The sequence below is a fragment of the Lagopus muta genome, chromosome 6 (genome assembly GCF_023343835.1).
Source record: "Lagopus muta isolate bLagMut1 chromosome 6, bLagMut1 primary, whole genome shotgun sequence".
Taxonomy (NCBI): domain Eukaryota; kingdom Metazoa; phylum Chordata; class Aves; order Galliformes; family Phasianidae; genus Lagopus; species Lagopus muta.
Genome location: NC_064438.1, coordinates 5834842 through 5852303, shown reverse-complemented (window position 1 = coordinate 5852303; position 17462 = coordinate 5834842). Strand labels below are relative to the sequence as shown.

General features: G+C 39.7%; 1 protein-coding gene across 1 annotated transcript in view; it reads right to left on the bottom strand.

Moving 5' to 3' along the window:
• Window positions 1-17462, bottom strand: part of RMDN3 (regulator of microtubule dynamics 3) — a 31425-nt gene that overhangs the window by 5637 nt on the left and 8326 nt on the right. Inside the window, exons 4-8 of the mRNA XM_048947300.1 lie at window positions 16765-17032; window positions 15476-15578; window positions 13913-13973; window positions 1412-1487; window positions 580-657 (exon numbers count right to left, since the gene is read on the bottom strand). Of these exons, the coding sequence (XP_048803257.1) occupies window positions 580-657; window positions 1412-1487; window positions 13913-13973; window positions 15476-15578; window positions 16765-17032 (586 nt within the window). The remainder of the gene's footprint in view (window positions 1-579; window positions 658-1411; window positions 1488-13912; window positions 13974-15475; window positions 15579-16764; window positions 17033-17462) is intronic.

The window sequence follows — 17462 nt, the reverse complement described above, 5'->3', positions numbered from 1 at the left end:
GAGTTTGTTGCTCCCCTGTAATTAACCAAGTCAATTATCTTGGCTATAATCTCTGTGATTTAACTTCATTTCTGACAGCAGCAAAGCACTTTCAAACTGCATAAAGCAAAAAGTAGATAGTTACTGCAAGCCCTTATTTCTTTTTATAGACACTAAATCTGACTTATGGCATTTGACTCCAAGCTTTTCCTTGTCAAGAAATATAAAGCAGCCTGCACAATTCTAACACCTCCAATACATGGGTAGCAGAGGAACCACGTGCAAAGAATTATAGAGTTGTATTGTGTACAGAAGCTCTTGCCAGCCTCAAAATGTCCTTGGATCACATCCATGTGTGTTTAAAGGTGGTTTGTTTTTACGGAGTAAAGGAGGGCAAACAGTAAGCTAGTCTGCAAGCTAGTGCTTTTCTCAGTCCATTCCTTGCCATGTCACTTCCCATGCCACCTGCAGAGACTAAAATATGAAGGCTGGAACCCCTTGTGTTCATTGGTTAAGGCTTCAATCCACCTAGCTTTCACTCAAACAAGGAAGTAAATTCCAGGGAAGAAGTAAGTAATCAATATTAACAAGCTGTTTTACCTGGTAACACCACCTGCCCAAAAGGTAGTAAGACTTTGGATCCTCAGGTTTCAGAGCAATCGCTTTATCAATGTGTTCCTATGGAAAATTATCACCAACACACATTACGTTCTTGTTAGAAGCCAAGAGCAGATGAGCATGTATGGAAAGAGGAAAGGAATAAGCCCACAATTTGTCAGCAATCAGGAAAACTGCAGCGACCAAGAGATTCCAAATTTTCTTTAAAATGTTTCAATGAACCCCAAATGAGCATTTTATCAGAAAAAAGAATTACTGCATGCAAAAAAAAGAAGCTGCCCTTCACTTTATTCTACCTCCTTTTCCTAACCTGACATAACCAAATTAGTGGTTATATGAATAGCTGCCAACTCACTAATTTTATGTGGCCAGTTCTGCAGCAACTGGTGCATCTCCTTTCCCTGCAACATCCCAGTTTTGGCTGAAAGGCAAATTAAGAACCTGAAGCAGATGAGCTACCTTTGAAAACTCATTATTTGGTACTTACTGGAGGGTGCAAGCAGGCAGGAAAAGTTGGTATCTTATTACCATATGATAATTTCACATCTAAAGTTCTCACTGGGATTGTATTTTACTTGCAAGACTTTTATTCTTCATCTTTTTTCTGACTTTACAGTGTGCACAAATGCAGAGTGAAACCAGTCAGCCTCAGCACCTCTTGCTGGAATCACCTTCCTCATCCAAACCACCCCGTAAAAGCATCCCTTTGAGACCTACAACTCCTCTGCTAAAAGCTGGAGCTGTCTTCCTAACTTACCCTACTAGAGAAGTACTGCGTAACACACACACAAGCCAGCATGCTCCTTTCACTCACCTTAAAAATATATCCAGTTTGAATGCGCTTCTGGATGCTCTCATGTTCTGCTAGCTGCCCACAGAGAATGGCATACCTGCATAAAGAAGGCATCTGTATGAAACTAAACTGGCAGTTTTAAATATACATCTACATTCTGCATGTATCTTCCTTCTGAAGATAAGAGCACATTTAAGCTTCACATCTTCTACAGGGAGGGGACCTATGCAGCAAGCACTTTTTGCATGGGAAGGCAGTAGCTCCAAGGATGTCAGCAACTGAGCAGGAGTAGCTTTTGTTCATTGCACTGACCGTGGAAAGTCTTCCAGTGCACTTCTACACCCTAAATTTCCTTACTCAGCAATGAATTGTGTGAAAATATAGAATGCTGAAGAGCAAATCCTACTGAAGCAGGAGCCAGAATTGCAAAAAGCTCTAATTAGCTCTAAGATGCACAGGCATCTCCCTTACACAACAGCAAATCCATAGCGTGCTAGCTATCCTAGTTAGGCTAGGATGCCTACTAGGAGGGAAAATACTGTGACAACCTACCTATGTCTTGTAGCCTGAGCAACCACTGAATTTGGGAAACAAAATAACATCGTTTGAGTGCTGCAAGCTCAAGGCAATTTAGTTTTCTCTAACAAGAGACACTACAATTCAAAGCTAGCATAAGCAGTTATTTTGTAGCAGTTAAAGCAGGGAAGCTGATTACCCATGGATTTACACTCTCCCATCTCACCTTCCCACACACTGCTCTTCCCTGAAATTGGTTCAGAGACTCAAAAATAAAGCTGAATATAGAAGAAAGATGCAATTTCATCTCCTTTGTGACTTCTTCAGCCATATCTGCAGCCCTGCTCATACTGCCCGATCCTCTGTCTCCTCATTATACCCTCCAGGGTCCCAGCTCAATATGGTTCCTCTAGCCACACTATTTAAGTCTTCTGGACATGTACATTAAATACAACGTAAAACTCTGTATAATCTTCCTTTATACCACTCCCTTCCTCCCCAGGGCAAGCCTTACAAGTCCGTTCCCATAAATCCAATGGGATGAGGGGAGCCTCGCCTGACCTCTCCAACAACCAGCATACCAACATCAAGTGGCGCAATACTTGTTTGTCAAGTAAAAATAAAGATCACATTTTTATTTTTTTAAGCAGACCATTGAAATGTTAGTAAAATAAGCAGTTAACAGCAGACCTGTCATGAAACAAGAGGTAAGAAATAAAGCAAGAGATAGCTGAACTGGAACAGGTTGCCCAGAGAAGCTATGGTTGATCCATCGCTGGCCAGGCTGGATGAGGCCATGGGCAACTTGACCTTGTGAGTGGCAACACTGTCCATGGCAGGAGGGTTGGAACTATTTTGCTAAGGTCCCTTCCCACCTAGGACATTCTATGATTCTATGAATTGGTCTTTTATTGCAGTCCCAGGAAGAGCAACCTTAGCATGAACATTTCTAATTTGTGCCTCAAGATCCAGAGCATGGTGGTGGTTTCTACATATGAAACTCTGATCCGAGATTTCTTGAGGTCTTTAGCTTCCCTTCCTCTCCCTCTCTGCAGCACCAGGATGGCTTCCTGCTCTTCCCTCTTCTGTTTGTTTAGCTTGGCCTGTTCTTCAGAACTATTTATTTTAATCTCTTTTGTGAAATGTCTTCAGATGAATTGCCACATGAGGCACTACCAAGTTGCACATAGGCTAACAATAATAGGATAGATTAAGAATGATGAGTTCGGACTGGGGATTTCATCACTTGTAAACACTTGATAACTACAAGGATCAATGTCTCAGAAGTTACTTAAACCCTGCATTATGAGACTTGCTGGACTAACTATTAACCAGAACTACTCATTAAGGTCAAGCCACAAGTTCCCACAGAACTCTCAGCTCTGTAAGGATTTCCCCATTCATTAGAAAATAAACTCTGTGCAGCAGGAGAGAATACATCCCCAGATGAGAACCTGCTCGTTCTTCCTTCTCAAATCCCCAGGCTCAGAACACACAGCTTTGATGGAGCTTTATTTCCAGTGCTGCACTCTGGCTGACTTCCATTTGAAAGCAGGACTTTTGGCTTCTGAACACAAAATACATAGCCCAGCACCAACAGCCTCATGGCCAGGGTGGCTTGCCAACCCAAATACAGCTCTTATCTCTTCAAACAGTTTCAAAGACTCACTAGTTAAGTCTGCTGGTGCCTCCTTTTGAATAAGACAAGAAGTAAATTGAATTGGCCAGCTGACAACAGCATGAGGACATGGAAGCCTTTGCATTTTATTCAGATCAAGTTTTACTTCACAAATACTCAACTAACTTTACATTGCAATACCCAACAAACCAATGAGCTAGATTATTCTGCTAGTCAACCAGCACAAGCTGTGAGCTGAAAATATCAATGCTAGCCCATAAATCTGTTTGGCGTTATTCAAACAACACTGACAGTAAATCAAGAGAGAGATTTCATCACACACAAGGCAAACAGATGAAAACCTTAGGTCAGAGCTCAACTTTCATCAACAAGAGTAAGATTAAAAGACAGAAAGAATAAATCCCTTCCTAATCAAGTAAATAATTGAGAGGAGCAGAGCTTCAAGTTTTTTTTTTTTTTATATCAAATTGAGAAGTTTTGGCAATATTTTATGAGTTTTACCAGTTTTTACCTACCTGTGCACTGAGCCTCTTCACTTGTAAAGAAGTGAGACAACTACCATGTAGTTGTGCAATGAAACACACCAGAAATTCAAATGTTTATTAATTTTGGGATTCAGTACCTTGGGAGAAACAGCAAAATTCCCAGAAACTTAACCTTAAATTAATGAGCATTTGTCACTAATGGCCATACAGAGCTAAGGGGTTGAAAACAGGCTTTCCTAAACTTCAAAACAAGGGGAGACAAGATTAAAGGAAAAAATAAGAAGCTTGTCCAGAGAGCTGGAGAGTAGGCTGAGCTGTAAATTCACATAGCACTAATTATGCTGCCTTGTTTCCCATTCCAACATACTCAGCAGCACTCTAGAGCATGTATGGTTTAAATAAAACACTTGGTGATACTGGCGTACACACTGCAAGTTTAAGCACAATAAATTGCTCTGGATTAGAGCAAGACTAATTTACTATTGTCTCAATTTTCCATAGAAATTTAAAAAAAAAAAAGTGTATTCTCACAGTTGGGAATCACACCACAGAACAGAGTGATGAACAGCAGCTTCATCCCTGTTCTGACTTGCTGCTTTAAACTGTATGACCTAGACACATATATAAGTATATAGAATTGATTTTATGTAGTTATATAAAATCTTGATGCATAAAATCAAGGTTGTATATAGAAACACTTCTCAGAATGCGTTCCACTACTCCTTTGAAAACATTTCATTTATAAATTCAGAGAACTGCCTGCTGTCCACAGACATGAACTTGATTCTATGCAACAGATGTATTTAAAGGCTGCTGTCTGCATTAATCTCAGAAGTTAAAGTATATCTGATGTGAAAGATGCACTCAATACCATTTCCACAATGCAACAAAAGTCTATATATGTTCCTTCCAGATGATGTATGAAATAAAACATACCTAGCCCATGATATCCACCCTGTATCTTCCAGAACGAAATACAGTTTTAAAAGCCAATTTAGATGAAAAGCTTGCTTTTTCCTTTGGGGCCACACCAAACTTTGAGATGTTAAAACATTTTACCCTTTGACTGACCCACATGGGTCACCGTGCATGCTATTCTGCCACTTTCTGAATAGTTAGTGGACGAAAAATCTTTTCATGCATATGCACGTATGTTGTTTTATAGTACAGAGTTTTCTGCCTGTAATAAAACTGTTTGCTTTATCCACACAGGTTCTGCACTCTGTCCTTTGGATCTGTGCTTCTGAAGCACAACATTTCCTTTCCAAAGGAATTCCTCTTTATGTCTATATCCCAAAGACCTTCAAACATGCTGCAGACTCTGTGGGGATGGCAAGCTCATATTATATAAAATATTTAATACTCTGGAACTAATACTAGCAGTAGCTACCTTGATTTCCCATGAATTGTAGGCATTCATAGCCAGATGACTACTTCATAATGAATGACACAAAGTTTTTCTTGATCAAACCCTACCTCTGAACACCACTAGAGCCACAGCCTAAGACACTGCTCTGTTAGTGTAGATCTTCTTGGGTGAGTCATTTTAAGACACTATCCCTAAAATTAAAAACCAAACCTAGCAAAAAAAAAGTTGTAGGAGAAACATAGAAACATCTTGCAGCAGCTCCTCCTGTTCATGTTGTTGAGGATCATATTCTTCCAGGAAAAGATGGACTTCCTACAGACCTGGTTTTACATTGCAATTAAGACTTCAACATCATAAGCCATCAGAGCTACAGGTGTTAAGTGAGGAAGTGTCAACAAAAATATTCCAGATGGCATCTTGGTCTTGCCTAGCATCATCATTTTGACTAAGGTAAATGAACATCAAATCCATACAGCTTGTCTGAATTGTCCTCTACTAAAGTGAGTTATTCTGAAGAAATGTGCGCTAAAACCTGTTTCCTGCCACTGATGCTTTGTTTCCTGCATTTAATGAAGTCTAAAAATACTTTTTACATAGTCACTGCATGCAATGACATTTTTCCGCAACTTTCAACAGCCAGTTTTGGCTTAGCTTTAGTTTGAGCCATTCTACTGCACAGAACTTTGAGGATGTTGTCTTGTAGTTTCCATAGCCTCCTCTGACGTCTAAAGGAAATTTTACAAGTACCATGATTAAAGGCTTCTTTTATTTTTATTAATGAGTAGCCTATATTTACATTAAATCTTCAAAACAGTCTTTAAACAAGCTCTGAATTATCTATAAGCACTTTACTGCTAGCTCCCTTCCTGTACTCAAATTTTTCTGTAGTCATTCTGTTTCTTTTGAAGTTACTGTTACTGAAATCTTTCCCATGTTCCTGTACAAGGACGTTCAATTTCAGTACTTCATGGTAATGTCCATACAATGGTTTTGCTGTTAATATACTCCAAACCCTACTCTACTGATGCCAAACTGAGACTTGTTTTTCTGTTTTCAGTGCTCTGGAACATAGCCATATCCTTATCAAGTAATTCACAAACTTGTGTATGACAATCTGAGTCAATTAATGATATATATTTTCTATGTACTTCAACACAGAATTTAATTTCACAGAGATTCTCTGCTATCTGTTGATATGGTTAATTATGTACCTTACCTATTCTATGCTTTCTTTAACATGCAACATTCATACCCTGACAGGTTGGTTTGGGACTACTGTGGAAGCAAAACTTCTAGCTTTACATAGGAAAAGTAAAAAAAAAAAAAAAACTTTGAACCTGGGCTTGAGACACAGAAATTTCTTGGAAAATAACAAGAAATAAACCCCTAAAAGAAACCCAAACACAAATCACCCCGCAACACCATATGTCATAGAGAATGAAGGCTGACAGGCTGGGAGGAAATGGTGTTAAACAAAGACTAAATGTTGAAAAAGATATCTCATATTCACATACCTGTGGTCATTAAAACTTTACAATTCTGAAAAACTACAGGCATTATCACTGGCAAATAAAGAATATGAGAATAACCATATGCAGAGGTGATCTGTGCTTCATCGAAGGGTTAGTGTGGGAGCCTCACTGCTGGAGGTCCACCTAATCTGCTTTGGAAGATATTCATCAGAAAGCACATGGTTTTTGTTTTGGAGTGAATAAATTACCTGGGTCTCCTTTATCCCAATTTTACATGATCAACTTTTTCTGAGACTGACTGAATTAATAGATATTGAATGGTGCAGCAAAAGATTCCCCTGACATCAGTGCTGTCACTGTTAAATAACTTCATGAAGCTGGATAATGTAACAGATTAAATTTAAATAGATGGCAGGTCAGCCTATGTTTGAAGATTCATCTAGTAATGGGTGGGTGTTAGCAGAGAATCAAATTAAAAACAGTAGACCATAAGTAGCCCAAGATAATAATATGATGCTGTACTAGAATGCCTCAGCTCAAGTGGTATGCAGAATATTTGAGTAATAAACAAAAAGAAAACGACAATCAGATGGATGGAGTCCACAAAACTACACGAACAGAAAGCTGGCACAACACTGCCAAACTCAAATGTTATGGCAAGTAGACCAACTATTCTATTCTCTTACATATAGTTCCACATGTTAATTTTTTTTTCAATATCTGGAGAGCAAGTAATCCTGGCTAATTACATTAAGTAAGGAGTCTATACAGTTAGCTGGCTATAACCAAAACTAATCTTCATTTGTGATTTAAGTCAAACCTGATCACTGTCACAAAAGAGAAAGGCTGAAATGCCCCCTTTTCCTACCCATACCCCAATCAATTTTTCCTTAATCCTAGAAAAGGTTGAAGCCTTTATTAGTTACCGAAGCTGGAATACAAAGCGTGTCTTCAGTTCTGTTTGATTTCCAAGTTGGTTTCATCTAAAAGATCTCTAGTCTGCCTCAGGAAGTGCTAGGAATGAACCACGTGTGTTTGCAGAACAATATGTATTCATTCTCAGCAAAGCCTGAAGACACAAATGGTAATTATTCCATGTAATGTATCATTTTTATGGTGACTCTGTGCTCATTTAAACCTCTGGTTTTAGTGGAAAAAGTTTTCCCCAAGAACTACTTTGAAAGAGCCTGGCACATATCTTGGCAAGATATTTCTATCATAATGACTTACTGCAGGATCTACTGTTGCTTTCAAGGAAGGTGTCATCTTCATCAACACTGATGAGAAGAGCTTCAGAACAAAGTCTTCCGTAGTGCATAAGCTGTTTCCCAGGTTTGTAGCACCACCAGTTTTGCTATGAGGGATTTCTATTGACATACCTATGCTGTTAAGACCTCATTTCTCAGAACTCGTACTCAAATGTCAGTCACTTTGTGTGCCTAAAAGCTTTTCAAATGGAGAAGACCAGCAGCCAAGAAAGGGCAGCAACAGGTATGGTAGTAATAACCTAGCTCTTCTTTAAGTGCTCTGATGAGTTGGAATCAAGCCCTCAAAAAAGGGCAATACAGAAATCTTAAGAAGGAACCAAGACTACTTGGTTCAACTGCTCAGAATTCCTGCTAAAAAGGTAGAAACAAGATGGAAAGACAAACAAAACACATTTAGTGGAATAGCCCAAATTAGTTGATCTTCTTCTCTTAAAGAAACTTGCAACCTAAGAAGAGACCTAGTGAACATAAGCATAACCTTTAGGACTATTCTCCCTTCTATCCCAATGAAGTTCAAAGCAAGTATTAAGCACAATTAGAAATTACAGCTTTTATATTCAGAACCATATATTTAAACATAATAGAGATAACATTGTTGCTGACACATCAAAACCACATCTCAGTAGATGTACAGTTTAAAAGCTCTCATCTAGAAGACCTAAATGCAAATGAAACAGTATACAACAAAATGGAACTCAGTTATTATTTCCAAACAATCTCCCTACTTCTGCAATTTCAGGATTCATCAGAAATATGACTAATACTTGAAAATTTCATTAACATCACCTGCTGCTCTCCAGCAGCAAGCATGGAACAAAGGATTACATTCTAGAGAAATAACAGTGGCTAAATTTTTCATGGGAACAGGGTACAGAAACTCAAAATTATTTCCATGCTACACACTTCCCTTTGCACCACTTTCATTATAAGTGTCCCTCAAGAGATGGAAAAAAAAAAAGAAAAGGGAGCATGTTGGGGGCAATTTGTAGCCAACAGCCTTTGTTTCAGTTTAAACAAGACATCTCCTTTTTCTTGTCTAACAGATAAAAAGCAACCCACACACTGTAAATGTCAACTTACTTCACTGTCTCCAAAAGGAGTGAAAAAAAGGAAGAAAATTATCCCTGCTGAAATTATCCCTGCTGAAATTATCCCTCTGTTCATGCCCATAGTTTTCACAGCTTTCCTCTTCGCTGGCTCTTCTTCATCAGCCCTAGCATCTCCAGGGCTCAGGACACAGAGACACTCAGGATGCTGACAGCCTTGTAGAAGGGAAGGACCTTCCTGAAAATGGGGAACGCCATCAGGTGCTCTTACTGCATGCTATTCTTCCTCCTGTGTATGCTGAAATACCTTGCCTATTCCTGTTTGCTGTATTCTGTTCTGTCCCTAACTGAAAGAATCCCCTGTTTAAACCACCTGGGCAACACAAGAAAAGCTCAGCCCAAAATTGAGGCACAGCTCAAAATGAATCAGTTCTGGACAGCAATCCACAAACACTTAAATCCTGATCTTGAACTTTAAGGCTGCTGTTAGGTGCTTGAAGTTGCACTACAAACACATGCCAAAATGGGTAGGGGATTCTAACAATGATTAAGCTTTTCTCTCACTTCATTCATGAGGATGTCACACACTTATGTCTAAGCAGCAAAATGCATGGGTTTGTAAAACAATCTATCTCCATCCATCTCTAATAGCAAGCAAGAACAAACCTACAAGTCTGTGCTGTTCTCCTACTCATGAGCTGAAATGTATTTACTATGCAAATTATTTAATTGGGTATCGTATCTACCTGATCATGGTGAGACATGGTTTAATGGGCATGGTTAGATGGCTGGACGTAGTGGTGATGATCTTGAAAGTCTTTTTCAACCTTAATGATTCTATGATTCTGTAATCAGAGATCTTTTACAATTACAGCAAAAGAATTATATTTATGTCAGTATCAAAAAATAAGAATGAGATAATACCACAACAGGAGTACACGGGCATAAGAACACTTGGTAAAGCATTCATCAGCTCTCATGTGAGCCCATTCTAAAGGCACTACATATGTCGGACACTCAGAACAACCCTTACATGTTTCTGTATTCCAGAATGGTGCCTGCAAGGAAAACACAGCCAGAGATCAATCCTGCTGTGCACAAGCTGACTCATCCGTGCTGCACTCATCAGATCTCAGCTCTCTTTCAGCCAGCTCTGCAGAGATGGCTCTTTTGGGACCAGCTGGGTTCCAAGAGCAAACAACCACAAAAGCAGCTTTGCACCAAATATAATGTTGAGAAGACCCAGGAGATCCATGCAAGGCTTCTCCTCTGCATTTGGGCAGATCCCAAGGTTAGCTCAGACAGTCCCAGACACTTACTGCTTTCCCTCTCATTCAGAAAGCACTTTCATGCTGCCAAAGCCTCGCAGTCACAAAGCATCCCAGGCTGCAGCCATTCATGCTCCAACCACTGCTGCCTCAGCCAGCTCTCAGCAGTGCCTTCTTGTTCATAGCATTTCTTTCTTCCCTTATTGCTTTAAAATGTCACTCATTACTGCAATAACCATAAGACAGAGGAAAAATAAGCTTCGCTACCAACAATTATTAGATTGAATGCAGAGCATGTTCTATCCTGCTTAACAAGCTTAAAGCCAACTAAGCAGGGGATGGTTTGTGTCACAGGAGTGAAGAATATATGAAATCTGTACCAGAGGATGGCCATCATCTGTCAGGAAACTCATTTCTGTGCTCCTGCCTGCAGGAATTAAGGACTACAAACTGAAAGGAAGTCATCATTATCTACTTTCTCTTCCTCTCTCTTCCCCTCCTTCCCCATTCCACACACATTTTCCTAAACAGATAGTGTGGTGAACTGAAAGTAATTATAAGCTTTACTCGATTCTAAGCATTACTCATTACTCAAGTAAAGGGAAATCAAACTACAGTGTCTTTTGGAATTAGGATTTACCCTACATTTTTTAGATATAGATATATCTTTGGATGTATGAAGCATCATTTCATTAGCAGTAATTTTTTGCCATAGTAAAATTAATTAATGTAAGGAGAGGCTGTAATTAAAACAGCTTGTGACCATCCCATGACCCAGACAGAGCTGAAAAGGGAGTGATTTCCTATTCTATTCATGACAGCAAGTAATTATTCCTGCAACTGATCACGGTAGTCACATATTCATTTCCAATAAATCCTGGACCTCCCACATGCTGCTCTGCTATTTCCTTTTTCCAGCAGCCCTCTCTGCAGCTGTTCTCCATAATTAACAGCAAGAAGCTGATGTGCAGAGGCCTACCTCTGTTTGCAAAAAGGTCCAACAGGACAAGAACTGTGCACCCTTTAACTAAAGCTGTTCAGGGAAGAGCAGGCTGTAATACAGGTACAGAGAACTCAGAGAACACACAGCAGTGTGCTCAGATCCCAAGGCCTGGCATTTTATATTAGAAACATGACTGAACATCCCATTACAGCTACAATACAATTCTGAATGACAGAGCTAAGCTACTGTATGGGAACTACTGAGTCACAGCCTGAATCTCTCTTTGATTGATCACCTGAGGCGAGCCATGAGTCAGCCAGAGGAGCACAGGTGAAGGCAATTCACCTGTGCTGCTGGAAGGGATGGAGCCTGGCTCCACCCCTCCTAGGCCTATTTAAGAGCTGGCTACCAGTAGGGAAGGACCTTGTCTGGAGATCCCTCCTTCTGGTGTTTTGTGGTGAGCCCAGCATAAGGGTAAGCCCTCCATTTATTCTCTCTTGTTATCGTAGTCCACTTCGCCTAACTCTCTTGTTTATTTTGTGATTGTAACATCTTGATATCCATCGATTATACAGCTATCAATGTTATATCCTGAATTAGAACCCTGCTTTGAAAAACGTCAAAAATTCAGATACTAAAGTGACTTAGAAACTTCAAGACTCAACATAAAAGCCACAAGAAATAACACACAAAACCAGATTCTTTCAAGATGTTCGCCTAGCAGAAAACACCAAGCCCCATAACATGCTAGGAATTGGTTATGTTGTCTCTCCTTTGATTCATATCAAAGCTTTAATTGAGAACAGCATTCAATTATTAGGAGTTAAAAAGCATGATATTTCCAAGATGATAAATACTTTTATTTAGAGGTCGGCAATCCAACCCGTCCTCCAAATCAAGGATGCAAAGAATCACTGAAGTTGGAAAAGACCTCCAAGATCAGAGTCCAACTGTCAAATTACTGTAATCTGAGAAGAGCATGGATGTTGATTGGCAGAGACACTCTTCATCCTGTTTACCCAACAGCTTCTAATAAAAACCATTCATTTTACTTTTGCTCTATTTTAAATGTCAGTCATGGATTCCCCTGGACCTGCTACAACAGCTCTGCATCCTCCTTGTGCTTGTGTACCTCAATGCTTCCCTACCTCCATATTGAAATCCTAGCAGCTGGAGCATTTACATGGATATTGCTTGGTTAAATTACAGATCATTTCATCTTTTCTCATGCAAAAAAGAAATCTACACATTGATATATAACAAAGAAAGCCATATGGTGCTACTACTGTTATCTCAACACACTTCAAAGCCAGAGTGCTCTGTGGTGTGACAAGCAGCACACATGATCAGACTATAGCCATTAGACACTTTCCAGAAGACTAAAAATCTTTTGAGAATAATGTTTCTCCTTCTTCCAGAATTAAGATGAATGGAAGAACACTGGCACAGCACTGAGCCCATGCTAACAGGCCTAACTGATTGAGGCAAATACATCACTCTTGACAAACGGCAAGCATCTCTGTGCAGAAAAGCATTACTGAAATATCAGTAACAGACTGAAATATCAATAATTAACCCAAGAGTGTTGGAGGAACACAAAGTAAAAATAATGCATATTTAATATGTAACTCTCAAGACTGTCCCCACAGCTGTGCAGCTGGCTGTGAGCTTTGCTTTTCAACGATACACATCTCACTCTACAGGGATCTGGAAAGGGACCAAATGAAACAGAGGACTTGTCAAATAAAAGCAAGCCTCACCATACTGAGGGTTCAAACTCAGGAACTAGCTCGCTGCAACTTATCTGCATCAAACATTTTTTGGCAGCCCCTCTACACACAGGATGTTCAAATACGCATTTTCCCAGGATCTGCACAATAACCAAGTGGTGTTGATGGAGTTTCTGTGCCAAAAGACACAGATGTGGAGCCCAAAAGCCAGCTGCTAAGTAAATCGTCCTCCACATTCTATTTTAGCATTCCCTGAAAAGCTTCTAAAGCAAATTTTCATTCATTTCACCTTTGTAAAATAAGTGCACTGAGCCTATAAGCAGTCCAAAGACAAGGCGGTTTTAGCCTGCTGAATTTACACTGGAGCTAAACTTAATAGAGCTCATTGTATTAATTCACCTAAAACCCATTGTATTTCTTCAAGCCCAAATAGAAGAGCATCCTTCACTACCACCACCACCAGTCTGCCTTGCTGGGCACAGATGCACAGAAGCCTTCATGCTGCCAGAGAACTTCATCTTGTCAAAGAGAAATTCATAATTAAAGAGGCAAAAACAAAGCAAAACAAAGTTTATAACTGCAACAAAACCTGCTGTCTATCAAGACATTACTTATGACAGTTAGCCAAAGCTGGTAAAAGTGTCTTTTCAACAGGTAAAAATAGCATCAGTAGCACATTCCTTCTAAACGCAGATGAGCTTTCTGTTATTTTTTCCAAGTTTTTAAATGCAGGTCAGCTCACAGCAGTCCCCTTGCTTTTTAAAAACAAAATTCAGAGTTACATACCACTGATGACACTCAGCACTTTGATCCCACTTCTGAAAGGCAATCTGCAGCTCTTCTTTCCCTGCAAATAAGAAACTCAGTCATTTTTCAACTTCTTTCTTTAAAGTTGCTAAGGGTACAATAACAGAATGGCATGAAAAGTTATATATTTGTTAGTGTTATAATACTGGGCTCAAAAACATTCTGTTGTACCGGGTTTCAGTGACAAGATTCTGGTAGCAACAGGAGCTGTAGGAGGGGTGAGCAGAGCCCAGCAGCTGCCCCTTGTTAACTAAGAGCAAGATCCTAAAGGGACCCACCACCAGCCAGAATGCCTCTGAGAAATCACATTGAAAAAAGGGCAAAAACTGCTGTGTGGGAGCAACAAACTGGGAGAAACAGTAGCCCTGCATCAGCCAAGGTCAGTACAGAAGGAGGGCAGGAGGTACTCCTGAGCAGTAGTTCTGCAACTCATGGCAGAACAGGAGAAGAGAGTGAGGATGAAGGAGCAGGGGATGACAAGGTGTTCTGGACTGACTGCAAAACCCATTTGCTGTTCCCCTTCTCCGCTTTAAGGACATATAAGTCCTTAAACTTTAAGGACATTTTAAGGTGGATGGGGGAAAGGCAATTTTAATTTGCTTGGAGTTCTCGCTGGTCTTTGTGATCTCCCTGTCCTTAACTCACAGGATTTTTTGTCATCCTACTTTTTCCCTCTTTTCTTGAGGAGGAAGAGCCAGAGAGTGACACAGCAGAGCTGAGCTCCCAGTGTGAAACCATATCCCCACAAAACGTCACACTCTCACAGCAATACTGAGCATCCAAAACCTCTTAAAGAGCTCATGCAAATTTTAAGTAGCAAATTATGTTAACCCGTCGATATGGTTTCACCATGTTTGAAAGTACATTCACATGTAATGAAAATATCTTCCTCAACGTGATGAGAAAACAGGAGTTTGCAGGAGTTTGCAATGGTTTTAATCTGATTCATTTCACAGCTTTTGATCTAGTTTGCCACACTTGCCCCCTTCCTCCAAGAGCTTGCAGTCTCAAAAAAAAAGTGGAAACTAAGCACCTATAAACAGCAAAGAAAGTATCAAAACAGAAGTTAAAATTTCACATTGCAAAAGGCTACAATGATCTCCAAAAAACCAATTATATTGTTACAGCATTAAACAATTCTATTTAGTTAGCTGTACACTAGATAGAGATTATTTTATCTTTTCTTGCACACCTTTAACAAAAAAAGATTATTTTTTGCTTTTGCTGACCCATCTACAATCTTGAACACAAATTACAGTTGAAATAGAGGAGAATGAAGAAATAAAATTGAATGGACTTCAATAAGAAATACACATTTTAAACTTTGTTTTTGTTATACTTGCTAGTGTCAACAACAAAAAATTAAACGGATTACAGCATAAACTTACTTAACTTACAATCAGACAGGATATATATGAAATAGGCTTGGCAAACGAACTTTTACATAAGCCCTTGGTCTACTTACACTGCCTTTAACAAAGCAACATTTTAACACAGGTTTGAATTGCACCTTTCCTTCCCTTTGAGCACGCAATTCCTTACCATCAGATGCATACGATTTCTTCTCATCTGTGTCTTCTGTGATATCATACATGTCACTATATGCTCGGGCTAGGCGCCAAAGAAAGTCTCCCTGGTCTGCATACTGCAGTAAAAACATAAATAAGATGCATCAGCCACATAAACTATCCATTCTGCCACTGACAAAGAGTATGAGAAGGAAAAAAAACAAAAAAAAAAATCAAATGAGGATACATACTGGCAGTTGTAGGGACATTTTTTTGAAACTTTAGAAGTCCTCAATATGAGAATTGAAGCAGAGCCAAAAAAGAGCAAACAGTAGCCAAATTAATAATTAAGGAACAGGTCTAATCACTGCTGCCTTCCAGCAGACTGCTCCTTCACTCTGAAGGCCATATTGGGGCCATTCTTTTTTAAGCAGTGTCCACTAATCTCAAAACACTGGAAAAAAGAAACAACCTCAGATTAAAAGTACTGTTTCCATGTGTCAGCCAGCATTCAAATATTCAGTTCTTGGATCATTCTCGAACCAGATGCTGTACTACAGGTACACCACGATTTTGGAGTAGCTGTGTTCTGACAAATGCTAGTTTACTTGAAAAACAAGAACAACAAAACCCCTTAGAAACACAGCCACCCAACAGTCTGATTTATGTTACAACAGCACTGTAAATACAGGAAGCATATAAAATAATGTGAGAAGCTGATGGGCTGCCATTTACTTCTGATGGGAAGGAAAGAAGAATTTCCTTGGAATAAGAACTCACCACAAACCATTTTTTTAATACCTTCCCCCTGTTATATACAGAAATAATAGAAGTTTTGCTTAAAAGGCTGGTAACCTGACAAGCTGCTTTCACTGGCTTAAGAAAGCACCAACAGAGGATGACAGTTCCAGACACAGGCATGCCTGAACCAGCTGCAGTCACATTCAGTCACATTTCAGTGCAGGGTACATCACCACGTTAGCTTTAAGGTGACAAAAACATGGTGCTGTCAATGCTCTCTAGAAGTTTACTGAGCTTACGACATACTGTTGTTTCACACATGCACAACATATTGTCTAAGGGAAAGAGATGACATGAGGAGATGTGGAACTCCAGGTCAGGCAACTGGAACTGTTTGCTGCTGCAGCCTGAGCAGTTTTGGTCTTCAGCCTGTTTCAAGCTGCTCCTGAGAAAGGCGGCAACTGGAAACTGGCCCAGCCGTTGTGTAGAACTGGACCCCGCTAAGAAATGCTATTTCCTCTTTCCCAGCTATGTAGCTAAGTCACAAATCACTGCTGGAAAATACAAAAAGGCAACTTTTACCACCAGTTTATTATTCAGCAGCAGCTGGAATCCCTCTCTCTTCTCCTGCTCATCACCACTGTGCAAGTGATCTGCCTGCTGCAGTAGCTGGCTCAGTCCTTCATCCTGCAAGGAATCAAGGACTAAATGCGTTTCATCCTCGTTGATGAGATCCAGGGAATCCCGTCTTGCTGTTCTCACTGTTTCACAGCTCAGTTCGTCCTCCCCTTCTTCACTCTCCTTCTCAGACTCTCGGTCATAATCAGACTCAGCATTGGCTGTGGTGTACCTTTCAGAAAAAAAAAACAAACACCAACATATTGTAAAATTAGTCAGTGGAGATGCTATGCTGGGACGCAGATGGCACACAAAAAAACCCCTTCTAATAGAGCAATATATCTTAGTTTAGCCCAGAGAGTACTGTGCAATTCAAGTCTCCCAAATGACACCATTTGTTATTTCTCACGTAACGCAACCATAAAGAGCTGAAGAAAGACAGAAAGAAAGCCCCCCAAATTTACGCACAGCTCAGTCACAAGTGCCCACATAATATCTGCATGATTTTATCTTCGGTCTCTTAATATAAAATTAAACAAACTAGAACCAGAACTATTCAGTTCAGTGTATGAATTATGAAAGCGAACTTCAACAAAAGATACAGCACACTCATCCATGTAGAAAATATAATTTGAGGTTTTTTGCCTGCTTCAAGGAGTTTC